General features: G+C 35.1%; 1 protein-coding gene across 1 annotated transcript in view; it reads left to right on the top strand.

Annotated features, from left to right (window-relative positions):
• The window catches only part of TTC39C (tetratricopeptide repeat domain 39C), a 107,005-nt gene that overhangs the window by 13,246 nt on the left and 70,824 nt on the right, over window positions 1–22,935 (top strand). The window contains exon 2 of the mRNA XM_044666556.1: window positions 21,079–21,127. Within this exon, the coding sequence (XP_044522491.1) occupies window positions 21,079–21,127 (49 nt within the window). The remainder of the gene's footprint in view (window positions 1–21,078; window positions 21,128–22,935) is intronic.

The following is a 22,935-nucleotide window of genomic DNA, read 5'->3' as shown; positions in this document are numbered from 1 at the left end:
TTTGATGTTCCAACAACATCCAGAGAAGAAATCCTAGCTCAGATTGTGGCTTGCTAAGGTTGCATCACTAATAATCATGAGAGCTAGAACTTGAGCTCAGGTCTTGTAACTCAAAGGCCAATACTCTTCTCTTTAAGGCAACTAAATGGCACAAGAAGACCTGCATTCAAATTCAGCCTCAGACACCTAACTAGCTGTGGGACCCTGGGCAAATGTCAGTTTCCTCATCTGCAAAATGGGTATAATAATACCATAACTCCCCCACCCCATCCCACCAAGGTTTGGAGTGAGGATAAAATGAGATAATATATTTATAATGCTTAAAGTGCTATATAAATGTTAGCTATTATTACATTCGAATTTCTTTAATGTTAGTAAAACTTTTTTTAGCACTGTTTAGTATTATAACATTTGGACTCTTTATTGAGATTATGTCCTCTAAATAATTTCAGCACATAAAGCAAAAGCCTAATGCCTTCTCTTCCAAACTTTTAAATTTAATTACTTTATATATATATTTGTATTATCTGTGTTTATTATTACATTATATTTGTTTTATATATACTTATACTTGTACTTATATTCATCTTCCCCATTAAAATATTTATAAAGTCCTTGTGAATAGGGATTGTTTAATCCACTGCATATGTGCACATTGCATATTGCCTGATATGTGGTAGGTACTTAATAAATGCTTTTGGATTTGGTGATGACATTATTGGCTAACGTAGGTCTCACTCTCAAACAACAGCTTATGATGGGATTTTGTTGTGTTTTCTTTTTTTCCTTCTTCCCCTCAAAACTGGACAATTTTGAAGATCCAATTCATTATACTTTCAGGCTTGGAATCTTGAAATTATCTTTGACTCCTCTGTCTCCTTTATCTTCATTTCCACTCAGTTATCAAGGTCTGTAGTAGCTGTCCCTTCCTTCCCTCTTTCCCAGGCCCTAGTTACCTTCGTCTAAATTAGAAGACTATCTGTACCTCCCATCTCCTTTTTTTAACCTCCCTTCATTCCTGCTATATTCTAGGAAGATTAATTCATCAGTAATTAATAGAATAGTTTGGTGTCTTCTCAGTGGGTTTCCTAAAGTGTCCTGTACATTGTTCTTGAAGCAATGTCATCATTTTACCACCTTGATTCACTGGGTAGTGGATAACCATTGAAGATTCTTCAATTCAAATTAGTCATTTAAAATCATCCATGGCTGCAAACTACTTTTAAAACCTAACCTCTTACTATTCCTCTTCAGGCAACTTTTGCTTACAATTATCTTAGGTTTAGTCTGTTTTCTGACTTTCTACCTTTATTTGGGCTTTCTCCTCTTATTGACTTTACTCTCTGCTTTTCCTTCTTTTCTGCTATACCCTTCTCCCTGGCCAAATCCTACTGTTCTTAAAAATTCAGCTTGGATGTGACTTCTATCATTTAGCCTTCCATAATTTTTTTCTGCTAACCTCCCAAGAAAAATTCCTCCTTTACAAAAAGAAAAGAAAAGAAAAAACTGGAAGTTATCTCTCCTTCAGCTATATACTTGTTACATTTTGTTACTTCTCTTGCAGGAATATATCACATTTGTTCTATTTTGTATTTTAATTATTTTTATTGTTTAAAAACCCTTATCTCCTGTCTTAGAATTGATACTTAAGTATTGGATCCAAAGTAGAAGAATATTAAGGGCTAGACAATTGGGATTAAGTGACTTGCCCATGATCATGCAGCTAGCAAGTGCCTTGAGGCCAAATTTGAACCCAGGACCTCCTATCTCTAGGCCTGGCTCTCTATCTACTGAGCTACCTAGGTGTCCCTTATTTGAATTATTTTTATACATGTTTTACATGTTTTATCTCCCTTACCTAGCTGTAAACTCCATGAGTCTTTTTTGGTAATTGTGTCTACCACAACCTCCTGATATATTGCTTTGTACTTAGGAAAAACTTAGCAAGTGTTTGCTCACTAAGTAATCTGGGAAACTCAGCTGAATTGCTCAGTTATATTCCAGTGCCTTATCAGGAATGAGCTTACCTAGAATTATGAAACCTGCTATGTAAGGTGAATCTAAAACATGAAGTTCTTCTTCCTTTTTTCAGCAATATGGTAATGGAATGACTTGGGAGACACCTGGCAGTTGTGGACTATGAAATCTAGGGAACCTGCACATTGCTTGTATTTAAAGGTATCTTTGGTGACTGTTCATTTACAAGTCAGAGACAAAGAAAGAAGAAGCAAGGTGCCTTAAACCACTTTGATCCTGCCTCTTTGCCACTTTCATGAGTCTTATTAGGCTCTTAATCCTGCAGTTTACCTACACAGCTCATATTATCTGATATCAGATCATAATATACACCAAGCAGCGGCATATTAATCAGTTTAAAAGAGTATGTCTGTTGTTTCCAGAGGGTGACCTGAAGAATGGTGGTATCCTGGACAGTAAAAGGGAAGTTTGGACTGAAAGAGGGTTTGGGAGGAAAGGAATGAGTTCAGTTTTGTATATGTTGAATTTAAGATGTCTACCAGACATCTATTTCCAGTGGAGATGTGAGACTGGAGGTCAGCAGAGAGGTTTGGGCTGGATAAGTAGATTTGAGAATCAACAGCATAGAAATGGTGATTGAATTACTGGGAGGTGAAGTGATCATAAATGAAACAGCATACAGGAGAAGAAAACCTAGGATAGGACACTGGAGGACACTCAACATTAGCACATGTGACCTAGATAAAAAATCCATTAAAAGAGAGATCAGATAGGTAGGAGGAGAACCAGATGACAATAGTGTCATAGAAACCTAGAGAAGAGATTACCAGGGAATAGAGGGTGATTAACAGTGTCAAAAACTACAGAGGTCAACAAGGATTAGGCCTGAGAAAATTCCATTAAATTTAGCAATTAAGAGATGGTTGGTAATTTTGGAGAAAGTAGTTTTAGTTGAGTGGTAAGGTTGTAGAGAGTTGAGAAGAAAGGAAGCATCAATTGTAGATAGCCTCCTCGAGGAATTTAGCCATGGGAGGAGAGATCTAGGATGAGAGCTGGGAAGAATAGATGGATCAAATGAGGGTTTTTTTTGCAGATGGGACATATTTGCAGCTTTGGAGGATAAGGGGTAAGGGACTCAAGAAAAGGACAACATAGTGTTGAACTGGTTTGCCAAGGGGTCAGTATGGGAAAGGGAAGAGAGTACAGTTAATGTAGGGGTGATGACTTGTGAAGTAACTGAAGGGTTGAGGGATTAGAGGTCTCAGTGAGGTAGAAGAACAGAGTCTAGGGCTGCAAGGCAGAGGGAGAAGTGGGATAACAACAGAGTGTGATCAATTAAGGGGATTTTAGTTCATATCCATGAACATGGAAGTGGGCTGCTATGAGTGTTGACAAGATTAAGAGTATGACTATTTGTGTTGTCAAATGAAGTGAAGGAGTAGATTATAAGAAATGAATAAACTTGAGGAACTGGGAGGTCAGGGTTTTTTGAAGATATATCCATATATATGTTGAAGTTCCTCAGTATGAAGGCAATAGCTGGGGAAGAAAGACTATGAGCCAGTCACTGAACTTATTGAAGAAAAGAGGACAGAGTATCCTGGAGGTAGGTAGACAGCAGCTAAAAAAATTTTCATTAAGTGGTAGATGTGTATTGCATGAACTGCAAAGGAAAGAAGTTACTCAGTGATGGTAGGAGAGGGTGAGCTTAGAAGTGGCCCATGGTGGAATGGAGGGAGATTTGAGTTTCAGCAGGATGAGATTAGGAAATTTGTCAGTGGGTAATAAAGAAAAGATCTGAATAATGTCAGTGGTGGGGTGGAGTGGTGGTGGTTTAGAATCACTGAGATGGAGAGTGTATGATCCAGATGGAATTTGTTAATCATTTGATGAGTAAGTTCAGGTGAGTTATCAACATCACTAGAGGTTTGGTTATTTAAAGTTCTCTGACCCCTTTATTTATTTTGTTAAACATTTTCCAATTACATTTTAATCTGGTTCTGGTAACCCTGGCACTTGGGAGTTTGGTGGAGGTGATTTTGATAATGATCTTTTAGTCCACCTTTCTCCTTTTACATACGAAGAAACTGAGGTTCAAGAAAGTCAAGTGACTTACCCAAGGTCATATCAGTAGTAATAAAACTCAAGAAAAAGTATGAAAATAAATTCCATTTTTTAATCCTTTGAAATAACTTCTATTCCTTTCAAATTTATCATTATTTCAGCCATAAAAAGAAGGCATATGAGGTTTTTTTGGAAAAGGCATTAATATTGAATCATACTTATCTGAAACAGTTTTTTAAATTACAGATATTTAATCTTGAAATGGTAGTGAAGCAAAATTTCCCAGGCTACATGCTAATAGATTTCCTTTTTTTGTGTCAAAACCATTGAATGTTAAGATGTAAATTTGATTGTCTCTTATCCTTTAAAATTTTTTACCTTATGACTATTTTTCTTGGTAATTCATATTGAGTTCACATGTAGATTTTTATTATGAACATTTGACATTACCACCACCAAAAAAAAAGCTTACAACTATATACATTTCACCAAAGAACTACAGCAAACATCATTAAGACAATTTAGAAAAGTGAATGTAGATTATATAGAAGGTATTATACAGTAAAGATATCAAAGGCATGGGGGGAAATGACACATATTTCCCATTTGTACAAAATTTTTATGAAAATAATTGAAATACAAATCAGATATTTTTGATGAAGACATGAAAATACACATTATTCTCTGCCCAAGCTCTGTGCTCTGCTGCCTAGGCTCTGCACTCCTCAGCCTTGGGTCTCAAGTCCTTGCACTGCCCTTAGGGATGATCTTAAGATGCACCAGCTCCTTCTCCAATTCGGGGTTGTCACCATTACTGACCAATGCCTGGGCACTGGCTATGCTCTCTTGCAGCTGGTCCACCTGTAGACTGCCCTTGGCTGCTGTAGCTGAGAATGAGGAGGAGGTGCAGGAGGAGGTCTCAGCCTTGGCATCCACGCAGTTGAACTGCAGCTTATGGGCATCTGTTTCCATGCTGGGCTCCATAGCTTCATCCATGGCTTGGGCCACCTCCATGATGTTGTTTACAACACCCACTGCTGTGAGGGTGCTGCTAGGGAATGCTAAGCAGATGAGATTAGGCCCCCTCTTAGCCTGTACTCTCCCCCTCCTCACACAGAACAGATTTACCACTACTTTATCTATTTTATTTGTTTTTTCGACATTCCAGTTCCTGATCTTATTTATTAGTTTAGTAGTTCTTTTGTTTATTAATTTCCTCTTTAATTTTTAGGATTTCCAATTTAGTTGTTATCTGGGGATTTTAAATTTTTTCCTTTTCTAATTTTTTAAGTTGCAAGCCCAGTTCATTGATCTCCTCCCTCTCCATTTTGTTGCTATAGGCACTCAGAGATAGAAATTTTCCCCTGAATATTGCTTTGACTGTATCCCATAGATTTTGATAAGTTGTCTCATTATTGTCATTCTCTTTAATAAATTGTATAAGTTTCTATGATTTGTTTTTTGACCCACCAGTTTTGAATAATTAGATTATTTAATTTCCAATTAATTTTAAATTTGCCTTTCCATGGACTCTTATTAATTATAATTTTTATTGCATTATGAAAAAATACATTATACGGTAATGTTTAAAAATAATACTGAAAGGGGGCAGCTGGGTAGCTCAGTGGATTGAGAGCCAGGCCTAGAGACAGGAGGTCCTAGGTTCAAATCCGGCCTCAGACACTTCCCAGCTGTGTGACCCTGGGCAAGTCACTTGACCTCCATTGCCCCTTACCAATCTTCCACCTATAAGTCAATACACAGAAGTTAAGGGTTTAAAATTAAAAAAATAATAATACTGAAAGTCAGAGAATGGAAGAATTTCCCATTGGATAGTTATAAGAGAACTGCAATGAAACCAAGAAAAAAATGAGCAGAGAGAACTGCTGAAAAACTATCGGATTGCACAAGAACTAACAAGTGGAAGAGTTTTCTTTTGTAATTTTTGTTCAGTTCAGAATATAAACTCTTAATCCCCAATAAAATTATTTAAAATGATTAGTTTTGGAAATTGTCCCACATGCTTTATTTATATATTGCCACTGCTAACAGCATTGTTGGTTAAAGAAACTAATAAATGCTTCATACTTCATTACTTAAGATTGATAGACTCCTCATTAATTGGCTAACAAGGAAATAGAAACCTTTTAGTTCATTAAATATAATCTTGTCTTTACCTTAAAAGGATCATGTAGTTAATGAAGTTATGATAGGAATACTTCAGTTCCACTCAGCCATTCATTCATTTAGGTCATTTGGCAAACACTTGTTAAATACTTACTGTATACAAAGCCCTGTGCCAGGCATTAGGGTAGATATAAGTTTAGATAAGAATTGTTCTCTGCCCTAAAGAAGCTTCTGTTTTAGTAGGAAAGAAGGGTAGTTAACATTGGAGTATTATCTTTAGTAATTTGCCAAAGCATTTTGTGAGGTTTGGGGGGAGGCAATCTGGGAAGTCTTCCTAGGGGAGATAGCATTTATATTGGACCTTAAAGGATGGGGAGGAATTCCAAAAAATTGATTTTTAAAAAATTGCTAATAAAAGCAAGACTTATTTTAATGTAGGTTTTATTTATCTTTCAAGTAGTATGAAATATGCTCTGATGAGTACGTCATATTTCTAGCCTGAAAGCTTTCTCAGACTATGCTAACATTGTTTTACATGATGATTGTTTTTTATATCTTAGTGATATGTATATTATTTTCCTTATTTGAAATAATTCTGTTCACAAGAGGGAGAAAAAAGAAGCACTTGAACATTTCTTTGTACCACTGCTAAGGGATATATAAGACATTAATTTTAAAGATTTAAAAAGTATAGGAAAGTAAAAATATTCATACAAGTTAAATAAGATATATTGAAAAATTGACCATTACCAGCAAAACCACTTTACCGTATATTTAATTATTTGTTTATATTGTCTATCCCACTAGAATAAGGGTCGGCAATGTATGGCTCTCGAGCCATATCTGGCTCTTTTGAGGGCCAGATATGGCTCTTTCTGCAGGAGCCATAAAGTCAATTTTTTTTCAGGTGCTGTTACAGGAGCGTGCACTGTGAGCACTGTATGGCTCTCACAAAATTACATTTTAAAGAATGTGGCATTTATGGCTCTCACGGCCAAAAATGTTGCTGACTCCTGCACTAGAGTATAATCTTCTCAAGGACAGGGATTGTTTTGTTATTGCCTTATATTCCCGACACCTAGTACAGAGATAGTTTTTAATAAAATGTCAGTCACTCAGATGTCAGTCACCCCTTGAAAATTATTGATTTTCCTTATCCCCATAACTTCCCCTCCCAAATCAGTAACTGTCAATAGCATTCTCTGTCTTTGACCTCTCACAATAAATCAAATAATAAATCAAATTCATTTACTATTCAGAGGCACTGCATTTTTTTTTCATCAGGTAAATAAGGTAGTGATAGGCTATTAGGGTATAGAAAGGAAATAGCATGGCCTCTACTCTCCAGAAGGTTATAGTCTTGATTGAAATTATGCAATATGCACATGCAAAAAGAACTTCAGGTAATTCTTTTTTTTTTTTTTATATTTTCTGCCTTAGTATGAGTTCTAATTCTTTTTTTTAAACATTTATTAATAATCATTTTTAACATGGTTATATGATTCATGCTCCTACATTCCCCTTCACCCCCTTCACTCCCCCCACCCATGGCCGACGCACATTTCCACTGGTTTTGTCATGTGTCCTTGATCAAGACCTATTTCCAAATTGTTGGTGGTTGCATTGGTGTGGTAATTTCGAGTCCACATCCCCAATCATGTCCACCCCGACCCATACGTTCAAGCAGTTGCTTTTCTTCTATGTTTCCTCTCCTGCAGTCCTTCCTCTAAATGTGGGTAGCATTCTTTACCATAAATCCCTCAGAGCTGTCCTGGGTCATTGCATTGTTGCTGGTACAGAAGCCCATTACATTCGATTTTACCACAGTATATCAGTCTCTGTGTACAATGTTCTTCTGGCTCTGCTCCTTTCGCTCTGCATCAGTTCCTGGAGGTCTCTCCAGTTCGCCTGGAACTTCTCCAGTTTGTTATTCCTTTTAGCACAATAGTATTCCATCACCCACATATACCACAGTTTGTTCAGCCATTCCCCAATTGAAGGACATACCCTCCTTTTCCAGTTTGTTGCCACCACAAAAAGCGCAGCTATAAATATTTTTGTACAAGTCTGTTTATCTATGATCTCTTTGGGGTACAAACCCAGCAATGGTATGGCTGGATCAAAGGGTAGGCATTCTTTTATAGCCCCTTGAGCATGATTCCAAATTGCCAGCCAGAATGGCTGGATCAGTTCACAACTCCACCAGCAATGCATTAATGTCCCAATTTTGCCACATCCCCTCCAACATTCATTACTCTCCCCTTCTTTCATTTTAGCCACTCTGCTAGGTGTGAGGTGATACCTCAGAGTTGTTTTGATTTGCATTTCTCTAATTATTAGAGATTTGGAACACTTTCTCATGTACTTATTGATACTTTTGATTTCTTTACCTGAAAATTGCCTATTCATGTCTCTTGCCCATTTATCAATTGGGGAATATGAGTTCTAATTCTTAAGAGAAACATGGGTTAGGACAAGCAGTTGGGGTTAAGTGACTTGCCCAGGGGTCACACACTAGGAAATATTTAGGGCCACATTTGAACCTAGTTCCTCCTGACTCCAGGTCGGTCACTCTTTTTACTGTGCTATCTAGCTGTCCCTCAGGACTTGGTAATTCTTAAAAAAAAATAACAATAATATATGTGTGGAGTAATAGTAAAATTTAGTTTAAATAGTGCCTTGTCCTATAATGCTTCATACTTTTTCCTTGACCTAGAATGCCCTCTGTCATCAACCCCCAGTGAATTCCTGCTTGTCCAGCTCAAATGTCAGTCATCCCTTAAAAATTCTTGATTTTTCTTATCCCCATGACTTCCCCTCCCAAATCAGTAATTGGAAATAGCTTTCTCTGTCTTTGGCCTATCACAATATTTTACTTGCATCTCTAGAATCTGCTTATATATTTTGTACATATAATCTAAATACACATACATGTAAACTATATACAGTCATTTCTTTGTACAAGACTGGAAATTCTTTGAGAGCTCTGTATCTCTCAATCTGTTCTAATGAAGGGAATTCTAAATGCCAGTAGTTGTAATATACAATATCTGGGAAGTAGAAGAGCAAGCTATGTCTTAGATAAACTTTTATTGCTTACCACAGTGCTCAGCACACAGTAGGTACTTCATAAATATTCAGATTATATTGATGTTCTTAAAGATTAACATAGCATATTCTATATTTGGTTTAAAAAGAATAGAACTCAGACCAGCACCCTCTTCCCCTAGTCAGTTTTTCTGTTTTATAGGATTAGTTGATAAAGCCAAGAAGTTATTTTGCTTTACATAGCATATATAAGCACAAAGCCTCAAACTTAAGAACTTGATAATACATTTGTAGATGTGGAACCCAGGTTCCTTAGGCATGGGCTCTAAAGTTTTTTAGTAGAAGGGGGAAGTTAAGGTATTTTGAAGGACATTAGTAGTGTTGGAGGGAAGATCCTAGAAATGGAGAAGTGATCAGTTCTGTCTATGTTGTAATAATGCTAACTTGTGCCACAGTGCATTAAACTTTACTTTTCAGTGAAATTTTTCTACATGAAATATATTTCATTTTTCATAACATCAGTCAATATAAAGGTCACATATGCTTCACAACCATCTTTATTAAGGAGATATTCCTACTATATTACCTCATTTTGATGAGGTGCTTCTGAGTTTTAGAAGGCTATGCCAGTGAAATGTGAACTCTGTTCTGCCAAGTTCCTCCAAGCTATAAAGGTTATGAATATTGTCCCAGAAATAGAATATGTATACTATCCAAAGATGAGCCTCATTCTGTTAAGAGAGACTCATTCATATTAGATGATGATTATTTTGGTCAAACAACCAGTAAAACATATTTCATAGAACAAAGGCATACCTTATATATTTGTGTTGAGGAGCTATAGACTAAAGGAATGTTTGTAGGAGAGAGAGAAAACAATGATTGAAAGAGCGAATGGTTTTTTAACCCAAGTTTTTTAAAATCGATCAATCAATTAATTAATTTGCCTGTTTAGTTTTTAATTTTAAATTTTGAATATTTTCCCATAGTTACATATTACATGTTCTTTCCCTCTCCCCCAAACCTCCTAACCCCCCTTAGCTGACATGCAATTCCACTGGGTTTTACATGATCAAGACCTAATTCCATATTATTGATAGTCGGACTAGAGTTATCGTTTAGTGTCTACATCGCCAATAATATCCCCATCAGCCCATGTGTCCAAGCAGTTGCTTTTCTTCTGTATTTCTCCACCCACAGTTCTTCCTCTGAATGTGGCTAGTTTTCTTTCTCATAAGTCCCTCAGCCTTGTCTGGATCCTTGCATTGCTGCTAGTGGAGAAGTCTGTTATGTTTGATTGTACCACAGTGTATGAGTCTTTGTGTACAATTTTCTCCTGCTTCTGCTCCTTTCACTCTGCATCAATTCCTGGAGGTCATTCCAGTTCACATGGAATTCCTCCAGTTCTTTATTCCTTTGAGCACAATCGTATTCCATCACCAACCGATACCACAATTTGTTCAGCCATTCCCCAATCAAAGGACATTCTCTTATTTTCCAATCTTTTGCCACCACAGAGTGTGGCTATAAATATTTTTGTACATGTCTTTTTCCTTATTATCTCTTTGGAGTATAAACCAAGCAGTGCTATGGCTGGATCAAAAGGCAGATAGTCTTTTAAACCCCTTTGAGCATAGTTCGAAATTGCCATCCAGAACTGTTGGATCAATTCACAACTCTACCAGCAATGCATTAATGTCCCAATTTTGCCACATCCCCTCCAACATTCATTACTCTCCCCTGCTATCATTTTAGCCAGTCTGCTAGTTGTGAAGTGATACTTCAGAGTTGTTTTGATTTGCGTTTCTCTAATTATTAGAGATTTAGAACAATTTCTCATGTGCTTATTGATAGTTTTGATTTCTTTATCTAAAAATTGCCTCTTCATGTCTGTTGCCCATTTATTGATTGGGGGATGGCTTGATTTTTTGTACAATTGATTTAGCTCCTTATATATTTGAGTAATTAGACCTTTGAGTTTTTGTTATAAAGATTTTTTCCCAAATTGTTGCTTCCCTTTTAATTTTGGTAGCATTGATTTTGTCTGTACAAAAACTTTTAATTTAATATAGTCAAAATTATTTATTTTACATTTTCTGATTTTTTTCTAACTCTTGCTTGGTTTTAAAATCTTTACTTTCCCATATATCTGACAAGTATACTATTCTGTGCTCACCTAATTTACTTATAGTTTTCTTCTTTATGTTCAAGACATTCACCCATTCTGAGTTTATCTTGGTATAGGGTGTGAGATGTTGATACAGGCCCAAACTGTCCCATATTGTTTTCCAATTTTCCTAGCAGTTTTTGTCAGATATTGGGTTTTTGTCCCAAAAGCTGTGTTCTTTGGATTTATTGAAGACTGTCTTGCTGAGGTCACTTACCCCTAGTCTATTCCACTGATCCTCCCTTCTTTCTCTTCACTAGTATGATATTGTTTTGATGACTACTGCCTTGTAGTACAGTTTAAGATCTGGTACTGCTAGGCCACCTTCCTTCACATTTTTTTTTCATTAGTTCCCTTGATATTCTTGGTCTTTTGTTCTTCCAAATGAACTTTGTTATAGTTTTTTCTAATTCAGTAAAAAAGTTTTTTAGTAGTTTGATAGGTATGGCACTAAATAAGTAAATTAATTTGGGTAGAATGGTCATTTTTATTATCTTAGCTCGTCCTATCCATGAGCACTCAATGTTTTTCCAATGGTTTAGATCTAGTTTTAATTGGGTGGAAAGGGTTTCATGGTTGTGTTTGTATAATTCCTGTGTTTGTCTTGGCAAGTAGATTCCTAAGTATTTTATATTGTCTAGTGTGATTTTGAATGGAATTTCTCTAACTCTTCCTGCTATGATGTGTTGGAAATATATAGAAATGCTGATGATTTATGTGCATTTATTTTGTATCCTGCAACTTCGCCTAAGTTGATTATTTCCACTAACTTTTTTGTTGATTCTCTAGGATTTTTTAAGTAGACCATCATATCATCTGCAAAGAGTGATAGTTTGGTCTCCTCATTGCCTATTTTAATACCTTCAATTTCTTTTTCTTCTCTAATTGCTACTGCTAGTGTTTCTAGTACAATAATATTACATATTGTTATATACAACAATAATTAAATAAAAGAGGTGGCAATGGGCATCCTTGTTTCACTCCTGATCTTATTGGGAATGCTTCTAATTTATCCCTATTGCAGATGATGCTTGTTGATGGTTTTAGATATATACCATTTATTATTTTTAGGAAAGGCCCTTCTATACTTAAACTTTCTAGTGTTTTCAGTAGGAATGATATTGTAGTTTGTCAAAGGCTTTTTCAGCATCTATTGAGATAATCATGTGGTTTTTGTTGGTTTGCTTGTTGATGTGTTCAATTATATGAATGGTTTTCCTAATATTGAACCATCCTTGCATTCCTGGTATAAATCCCACCTGATCATAGTGAATAACCCTTGTAATCACTTGCTGGAGTCTTTTTGCTAGTATTCTGTTTAAAATTTTTGCATCTATGTTCATTAGGGAGATTGGTAGTTTTCTTTCTCTGTTTTTGATCTACCTGGCTTTGGGATCAATACAATATTTGTTTCATAAAAGGAGTTTGGTGGAACTCCTTCTTTGCTTATTGTGTAAAATAGTTTGTAGAGTATTGGAATTAGTTGTTCTTTAAATGTTTGATAGAATTCACTTGTGAATCCATATGGTCCTGGAGATTTTTTCTTGGGGAGTTCTTTAATGGCTTGTTCAATTTCTTTTTCTGATATGGGATTATTTAAGTATTCTATTTCTTCTTCTGTTCATCTAGGCAATTTATATTTTTGTAAATATTCATCTATATTACCTAGATTGCTATATATATTGCCACATAATTGGACATAATAGTTTTAATGATTGCCTTGATTTCCTCTTCATTAGAGGTGAGGTCTCCCTTTTCATCTTTGATACTGATAATTTGGTTTTCTTTACTTTTTTAAATTAGGTTGACCAGTACTTTGTCAATTTTATTTATTTTTTCAAAGCACCAGCTTTTAGTCTTATTTATTAATTCAGTAGTTCTTTTACTTTCAATTTTGTTGATTTTTCCTTTGATTTTTATAATCTCTAATTTAGTTTTTAACTGGGGATTTTTAATTTGTTCCCTTTCTAGTTTTTTTATTTGCATGCCCAGTTCATTGATCCTTGCCTTGTCTAATTTGTTGTTATATGCACTCAATGACATAAATATTCCCCTGAGTACTGCTTTAGCTGCATCCCACAGATTTTGGTAGGATGTCTCATCATTGTCCTTCTCTTCAATGAAATTATTAATTGTTTCTATGACTTCTTTTACTATCTGATTTGGGAGAGTCATTTGGTTTTTTATTTGCCTGTCCATGTTCCCTTACTGATTATTAGTTTTATTATTAATCTGAAAAGGTTACATTTATTATTTCTTTTCTTTTGCATTCGTTTGCCATGTTTCTATGCCCTTGTACATGGTCAGTCTTTGCTAATGTGTCATGTGCAGCTGAAAGAAGGTGTGTTCCTTTTTGTCTGTATTTATTTTTCTCCACATATCTATTAAATCTAATTTCTCTAGGATTTCATTCACCTCTCTTATCTCTTTCTTATTTAATTTTTGGTTTGATTTATCTAGATCTGAGAGAGGAATATTTAGATCTCCCAGTAGTATAGTTTTACTATCTATTTCCTCCTTGAGCTCTGACAGTTTTTCCTTTAGAAATCTGGATGCTATACCATTTGGTACATACATGTTGAGTACTATTATTTCCTCATTATCTATACTGCCTTTTATAAGGATGTAATTACCTTCCCTATCTCTTTTAATCAGATCTATTTTTACTTTGGCTTTATCAGAAATCATGATTGCCACTCCTACTTTCTTTTTCTCAATTGAAGGCGAAAAGATTTTGTTCCAGCCATTGACCTTAATCCTGTGTATGTCCACCTGCCTCATGTGTGTTTCTTGTAGACAACATATGGTAGGATTTTGGTTTCTAATCTACTCTGCTATATGCTCCTGTTTTATGGGTGAGTTCATCCCATTCACATTCAGGTTTATAATTATCAGCTGTGTGTTCCCTAACATTTTGGTATCTTCTCCTAGTTCTGCCCCTTCTTCTTACACTATTTTCTTTTAAACCAGTGGTTTGTTTTAAATCAGTCCCCCTTGTCCCCTCTCTTGGTTTACTTCCCTTTCCACCCCCTCCTTTTCCCTCTTATTATTTTTTTGAGGCCTAATAAATTCCCCCCCTCTCTTCCCCTCCCCTTTTGAGCTCCCCACCCGAATGCCCCCTTGATTTATCCCTTCTAACTTTATCCTTAGGGTTAGATAGAATTTGATATCCCAGTGAATCTAGCTACTCTTCCCTCGCAGGATTACTTCCGCTGAGAGTAAGGTTTAAGTATTTCCTATTAACGCTCTCTTCCTCTCCTTCTTATAATAGTATTTATCCCCTCCCCTTCCCATGTCCTATTTGTGTGATATAGATTATCCTATTTTTCTTATTCCTTCAAGTTACTCTTGGTGCCATCTTCTATTCCCTTCCCATTTTCTGCCCCCCATATCATATTAGACCATTTAGTACTCCAATCTCTCCTTATGACTAATTCTTCTAATTACTATAACAGAGTACAATTTTTTAGAATTACACATAATATTTCTCCATATAGGAATACAAATGATTTGATTTTATTGAAACCCTTAAAGAAGCAAATGTAAAAATAAGAGTTTTCTTTCTTTCCCCCCTCTTTCTTATTTACCTTTTCATGTTTCTTAATCCAAGTTTTGAAGGAGAATTGGAAGATGGATTTACCCCATCATATGTTCATAAAATTAAAGCTTCCTCATCACCATTAATATTATATCTCTGATATGAGATGCCTCCTAAACACTTCATTTCTGTCCTCCTTATCTTTTGGTGATTTGTAGGAAAAAATCTGTGTTGGTGAAAATACAATTTTTGTCCTTAATTTAATCTAGACCAAAATGCTTCCTCCTTTGTGTCTCTTGGATATCCTCCTGTGAGTTTGCTATTGTACCCGCGTTGTACTATTTTATGAATTCTCTATTTGGACTCAGAATACTTGAATTTGAGTCCAAACCCTGCTCTACTTTTGTGACCTTGAACAAATCACTTAACTTTATATCTGTAAAGAGATTAAAACTCTAAAGTCTTTCCATCTCTAAATCCCCAGTCTAATGGGCAGGACATTCTAAATAGCAGCAGTGACAGTATAAAATATCTAGGAAGTTTAAGAATATGCAAATCATTTTGAAGTTTGGGAGAGATTTGCTTAGCTGAAGCAGAGAATCTGATTGAGGAAGGAGCTATAAATAAAGTTAGTGAGATAAGAGGTAGATTGTCAGAGGACCTTGAAGGTCAGGACTTGTAGTTATATTTGTTAAGCTGAGCTCTAGAAAGGCTTTGATAGCTTTTAGCAAAGGAGTGACATGATGAAAACTATATTTAGGAAAGATGGTTTGAACAGCTGCTTAGAGTGAATTGTAGAGAAGTAGCAGAGAGATCTGCTAGGCGCAATTATAGTAGCCCATTTATGAGGTAATAAGAACTTGGCCAGACAAGGGAAGTGACTCAAAATTTATAAAGGAGAGGTAATGGGGAACAGACTGTAAAGGAAGAAGCAGAAGAATTTGATGATGAACTGAATATGGAGAGAAATGAAAATACAGAATCCCACAGAGTTTAAGGACCTAAGCTTCAGGATTATGGAAAAGAGTAATTTAGGGGGTAAGCTTTAAAGTTTATGGCATATTAAAATAGGTGCATGACAAATATTTGATTTTCTTGTTTCCTTTTCCAAGTAGGAAAACAGCAGAGATATCTTCCTGTTTTTCTCACTTTGTAATAAGTGATCATCTAAATTATAAAAACTACCTTCCATTATTCCCTATCTGCATTATGCATTTTCTTTTTTTTTTTAATACAAATTCAAATTCATGCCCCAGTAGAACTCTCACCTTGATTATTATGAGTGGTCTTATAATTTTTCTATTAAAAAGACTTTTATTATTTAATCCATTTAACCTATCAAAAAAACTGTTATACTTAGTAATATCATTAGCATGATCATGAGAATTGATAACAGGCATTCATGCCTGTTTATTTTGAAATTTGAATGCATTTGTATATTTTGGGAGTATATATTTAAAATATGTAGATAATATATTCACAAACTCATTATGTGAATCATTGGTTTTGGGAGTGAATATTTCCTTTTAAATTTTTTTAAAAATTTTATAATCATAATTATCTTGCTGCCCCTAGATATCATTAATGACAACTGGTTTAAAAACATTCTCTTAGAAAAGAACATTTTTTAGCATTCAATCCAACTACCCTACTTTTATAAAAAGCCTGTTTTCATGGAACTTATTTCTTTAATTGATTTTAGCATAGCAGTGATAATTTTACTTTGTTATTTTTGGAAGTAGTTTTTAAAAATCATTAACACTTTAAATGAATTGTTCTTTTTGTGGGTATGCAGCATCCTACCTATTCAATCTAAACAGCTTTACAATATTTGTCCATGAATATGACAATCACATTAAAATTCAATTCCAGTGGATTATTGCTGTCTTTGTTTTCCAGGAAGAGAATAGTGATGGGTTAGTTGGAATTAGTCTTAGATTACATCAGCAAAAAAAAAATTCCATAGTAAAATCCTTTTCTAGCTTTATTTGTGTGTCTTGAGAGGAACTGCTCAACCAAAAACTCTGAACTCTTAGCACTTTTTGCCTCCTTTCATTCTTGATCATACCTTTCTATGCATTATGCTTATGTGGACATCTCTCTTCTCTCTGTATAAAAACTTTTTGGGAAGAAAGAGAAAAGACTTCATCTTTGGTACTTAACTGGTACATTAGCAAGTTAGTAAATAATTGACTGTGTATTGAATGTTCATTATGATAGAGATATTGAAGAAAAAAGTAACTCAGATTTAAAATACTGACAGTATGATGGTATGTATTTTTCTAGCTGTTAAGGGTAGAGCTACATGGCTTGGTGAAGGTTTATACAAGGCATAGCATTATTCCTATTCATTTTACTTTGGAAGAATTAAATAATTTTTCTTAGTAGCTTCTCAGAAAATATTTTTAACCATCTTTCTTCTGACAAAAGATTTAAATGTGCCACTAAACACCCTATTTCCAGGGGATTTCGGTAAGTGGGAGTAGAAACAACTAAGCTTACATGCTGTCTTATAGAATAAATAAAGATGTTAATTACAGGATCCTGTAGTCTTCCATGTGAGGCCACTAACTAATAGAAATGCAAATCAAAGGCAGAAATGTACTTAAAATGTTGTGAGAGAGGCAAACTTTGGATTACATCTGTAAGTAAAATGTAGATACACCAAAACTTGTCAATGAAGTGAATACTAAAAAAGACCAAGTAACCAAACCATTTCCATCCACCACCACTCTTTCCTTGCTAACATAGAACCCACTTAGGAATAGTTTTCCTTTGAGCAAATGATGGGGAAATAGAAAAAGAGGAGAGAAGTAGGACTTCTTTTAGGAGATGTACTGTTTAAAATCTCATAAGATAAACAATGAATTATGATCAAATATGTTTTATATTTTAAAATTTCAATTTTGTCTCTTATTTTAGTGGTATGGGTGTCTGTAGCGTGTGTGTGTGTGTGTGTGTGTGTGTGTGTGTGTGTGTGTGTGTGTGTGTATTGATTATTTGTATGGGTATGTGTTTCTTTGTACCCAACTGATTTTTAGGAGGCTTTTCAAATATTGGTTCTTGGTAGCCTGAATTCAATTCTGTCAGTTGTTCACTCATGACAGTAAAAGTGAAACAAAGAATATAGTTGTTATAATTGATTGAGTAGATACAAATTAGTGACTTTCTTAGCTGTCCTCCCAACCTCCCACCCCATCCTGAGTCATTTACTTTATTAAAGCCTGTGTGGCCTTGTGGAAACTGCTTCACTTTTCCTAGATCTTAGTAGCCTTATCTGTAAAATTAGAGAGGTTGGACTAGGTGATTTTCTAAGGTACTTTCCATCTCTGAAATTCTATCTTCCTTCATGGAAAATGTGTTTCGTAAGACCTTCATAAGATTTTAATTTTGAAATAATTTTAAATTCAAAGCTATCATTAGTGAATGGGGTTACTATACCAAAATTATTCTTATAAATTAGATATGTACACCTTGAAAGGTTCATATATGTACTTTAGGTATATGCACACTATTTTAAGGCTGATATGCTTTTAAAAAGTATGAATATGTTATTCACAGTCACTCTTTAAAGAAGTTTATTTAAATAGGTTACAGTAGTACATCAGTCCCATAGGTTGCTAGTGGAATGTAATTTAAGTTGATTTGAAACGAAACTTAGTTCATTCTGGTTAGTTCCTTAAAATAGAAATAACATAGTATCATATAGAATACAGTCTCCAATCTTCAAACAATTGACTTATGAATAACTTTTACTTACCTATATTATTGTTTCTTTCTACTCTCTCTATTCCTTTGCCTTTAACTCCCTGTTGATACAGCCCTAAGAAGCTCTTGTCTTCACCTTCCCTCTGTTATTAGGAATTGTTCTTCCTCTTCTGTTACATATTGTTTGCTCAAGTCTAATGCTAGTTGCCTGATCATTGATTCACACCGCCTTTCCTTGTTATTCTACTCTTCTGCCCTCAAGCCCTTTTCTTTTTGTTCTTTTGATTGGGATTTTCTTTCTCTGTTAGGGAAAGGACGTTGAGGTTTAATATTTAATACTATTCACCCTACTTTTTAGGATTAGGGGTGAGCCTACACTTGTGATTTCATCATTGAAGGGAATTCCTGGTATAGATTATCAGAGCAGATCTATACTTTTTGTGTCTTCTCCCTGATGTCCAGCCACTAGAGGGAAGACAGAAGAGAAGAGCAGATATTATACTCTGCCTCATCTTCATGATTTTCTTTCCTAGTTGGTCTCTAGCTTCCAGTCAGTGTATGTGTGTGTAGGAGTTAGATACATACCGTTATAGTATCTCCTGCTTGACCTTCAGCCTCTGGGGAAAGAGGAGAAGCCCCATTACATTAATTAGTCTCCCACCGCTGAGCTGAAGAGAGACAACACCCTTTTATCAAGTTTCCAGTAGGATCTCTTGCTATAGGAAAAGAAACCCCCACTACCATCTCCATTCTTTCATTCATTCTCTCTCTACTGACTCCTTTCCTACTGCCTACAAACATACCTATGTCTTCCCTATCTTCAAAAAGCCCTCACTTGATCCTTCTATACCTATTAATTCACATCCCACGTCTTTCCTGCCTTTTGTGGTTAAGTTCCTTGAGAAGGTTATCTATAATACATGCTTCTATGTTATCTTCTCTCATTCTTTTCTTAACTCTACAGTCTGGCACCTGGCCTCCTCAAAAAAAAATGTTCTCTTAATTTCTAAATCCAATGGCCTTTTTCTCAATCCTCATCTTCTTGGCCTCTCTGTAGACCTTGGCACTGTCAGTCACCCTCTTTGATTTTATCTTCTTTTCTAGTTCTCTTAACAATACTCTCCCCCTGATTCATTCTCCTCCTACCTAACTGACCACTCCTTTTCAGTCTCCTTTTCTGGATCTTCCTCCAGGTCATGTCCATTAACCATAGTTGGCTCACAGGAGTCCATCCTGCGCCCCTTTCTCCCTCTATGCTGGTTCCCTTGGTCATCTCATAGTCTCCCAATCAGTCTGATTGTCATCTTTATGCTGATGATTCTCAAATCTATTTATCAGGCCCTGACCTCTCTGCTGACCTCAAGCCTTATATGTCCAATTGCCTATTAGATATCTTGAGTTGAATATCTTGTAGACATCTGAAACTCAACATGTTTAATTAAATTATCTTTTAACTCCAAACCTCCCTATTATTGTCAGAATTCTAAAGCATAGGTCCAACATGTCATTCCCCTAGACAGCAAACTCCAGTGGCTCCCTATTATCTCTAGGATTCATACAAAATCTTCCCTTTGGTCTTCAGAGTTCTCCATAACTCTCTGTCTCTCTTTACCTTTCCAGGTTTCTTCTTTCTTACACTTTACAACCCTTGCTGTTCTTTGCACAAGATACTCTATCCCCCAATTCTCCAGGCATTTTCACTGGCTGACTCCCATGCCTATAGTGCTCATCTCTACCTCATGGTTTTCCTGGCTTCCTTAAGTTCCCACTTTAAATACCACTTTCTACAAGAAGGCTTTCCTGGTCTCCTTTAAGTCTTTCTGTTGATTATTTCCCAGTTATCCTATATCATTTATCTGGTACATAGCTGTTTACATGTATTCTTCTCCATTAGATTTTGAGTTCCTTAGGGCAAGGGCTGTTTTTTTTGCCATTCTTTGTATTTCCAGTGCTTGGCACATAATAGGCACTTAATAAATATTTGTCAATTGATTGATTGTAATTTATAATCTTAAGAGAGTTGCTTAAAGCACTGAAAAGTTAGGTGACTTGCCCTATAGTCACATAGTACATGTCAGCCAGCAGAGGTAACAAAAACTTGATTTTCTGTATCTTCGTATATCTATCTATAGCACCTAAAGGAACACTGGATTGGAAGCATTGATATTTAATACCTATATTGAACATTATGTAGAATAGAAATCTATTTTTATAAATCACACATTGTTGGCTCAAAAATGTAGAAACAAATGTGCTGCCCATGTGGCTTCCTATTCCAAAGAGCCTTCTTGGTTTCTTGGTTTCTGTTTGAGAGAATTTCAGAATCTGTCTGGACAGTGAAGCATTTCTACCCTTCTACTGCCAAGATTATATCATTATAACAATTATCATACTTTTAAAAGGGGGCATCAAGATTAAAATGGGAATAATTTTTGTGTTTCCTTAACAGAAATCATAGCCCGTTAATGAGTTTTGGAGCCAGCTTTGTCAGCTTTTTGGTAAGTTTACTTGGGAATAAAACAAAGGGAGAAAAGAATAAATAGGCTTCATATGTCTCTTCTTTACCTATTGTTTGAAAAAACAATATAGAATTTGAAATTGAAAATAAGCCTGTATTATTAAGCAATGCATACTGGGTCATTTTTCTTCCTAATTTGAAAATTAAGTTGTTTATGAGTGCTCTTATTTTTGATATTTTACTTTTATATTTTATTAGAAAAAACATAAATTGTTAAAATATAGATACAGATGAAAAAGCTGCCCAAAAGAGAAAATTCTCTCTAGGATTATTAAAAGGAATGAAATTTGAGTTTAAGTAATAAAATTATACTATAATTATAAATGTGGATTAGGATTGGCAAACCAAAGTTTGCCAATTATCATTACATTAGAACTTGGTTATATAATAAATTGAATAGTAGGTAAGAGTTACTAAGTTGAGTACTTTTTCTTAACTCATACTTAGAAAACTTTATGAGATATTGTGCAAAAAAAACCCATTAAGTAAAGTGTGTTTTAGAAAATCTTAACAGTAAATGGATTTTACAGAATCATTTCTTTCCTCCAATTATAGACTGGTAAGTAGAGGCATTGACAGTGTGTTTGTGTGGAGAATTGACCAAATTGCAAAAGGAATAGAAATAATAACAGCAATTAATATTTATGTAACATTTGCTGTGGGTCAAGCACCAGGCTAAGCTCTTTAGATTTATTTTTTCATTTAACCTTCACAACTATTAGGGGTGGTAGGTACTATCATTATCTCCATTTTGCAGAAAAGGAAACTGAGACCAAAAAAAGTTAAGTGACTTGCCCAGGGTCACACAGCCAGTAAATGTTTGAGGCTGGATTTTGTCTTCCTAATTCCAGGTCCTACACACTTTTCACTGCATTGTCTAGCCTTCTCAGTTAGTATTAGCAGACCAGGAAATGGCATCAAATATAGAAATGGTCATCTATACTTGTACATCAAGTAAAGATGGTCAGTGTTATCTCTCTGCCCAGTATTAAAGAAGAATCTTGCTGCATGAGAAAATCATTAGATTTTTAGGTCTCAAAAAAACCTTAGTTTTTCTAGTCTTTTTTTCCTACTCACTTATTAGACATGTGACCTTAGGCAAAATATCTTATCCTTTAAGCTTCAGTTTTCTCATATGTAAAATAATTGTGCCTGCCCTCTTACTCTTCCTAGAGTTATGATAAAGATGAGTGGAGATGGGAGGTATTTTTGTTTCGTTTTTCTTTTTTTATATGTGAAAGTACTAAAAAATATGAAGTGATGTTAGTGGTAATAATAATACTAATAAAGGCTTTTATTATTGACTTTTCTTCCTCCCCATGACAGCAACTAGTTGAGCAGGAAAATCTGACTTGGAAGCTAGGTCTCACTGTCCTTTTTCTGAGGACAGCAGAATTTTGGGTTTTTTTTCAGTGGGTCTTTTTTTTAATAGCAATCTAAAACCATTGTTATCTTTTGAAAAGACTCTCCAATGTCAGATCAGATAATTTTTGAGCTCATATCTACTTCTGACACTCAATAAGTCTATGATATTATAATACAGTAGAAAATCTACAGGACTCAGGAGTCCATAGAACTGGATTTCAGTCTCATGCTTTAGCTAAATTATCTGTGACTTTAAATAAGTCATCTTGTAGTTCTCTCATCTATAAAGTGAAGGCATTTAACTCAGTGATCTACAGCTAATATTTTTTCAGTCTGTTCTAAAATGACTTATTCCCCTTGAACTTCTCTGAAACATTTTATGGAACCAGGAACCTTCTGAGAAGGCAGAATAGATTTAGAACT

The sequence above is a fragment of the Gracilinanus agilis genome, chromosome 1, assembly GCF_016433145.1.
Source record: "Gracilinanus agilis isolate LMUSP501 chromosome 1, AgileGrace, whole genome shotgun sequence".
NCBI classification, from domain to species: domain Eukaryota; kingdom Metazoa; phylum Chordata; class Mammalia; order Didelphimorphia; family Didelphidae; genus Gracilinanus; species Gracilinanus agilis.
The sequence above is the reverse complement of the archived record's forward strand: the minus strand, read 5'-3'. Positions and strand labels throughout refer to the sequence as shown.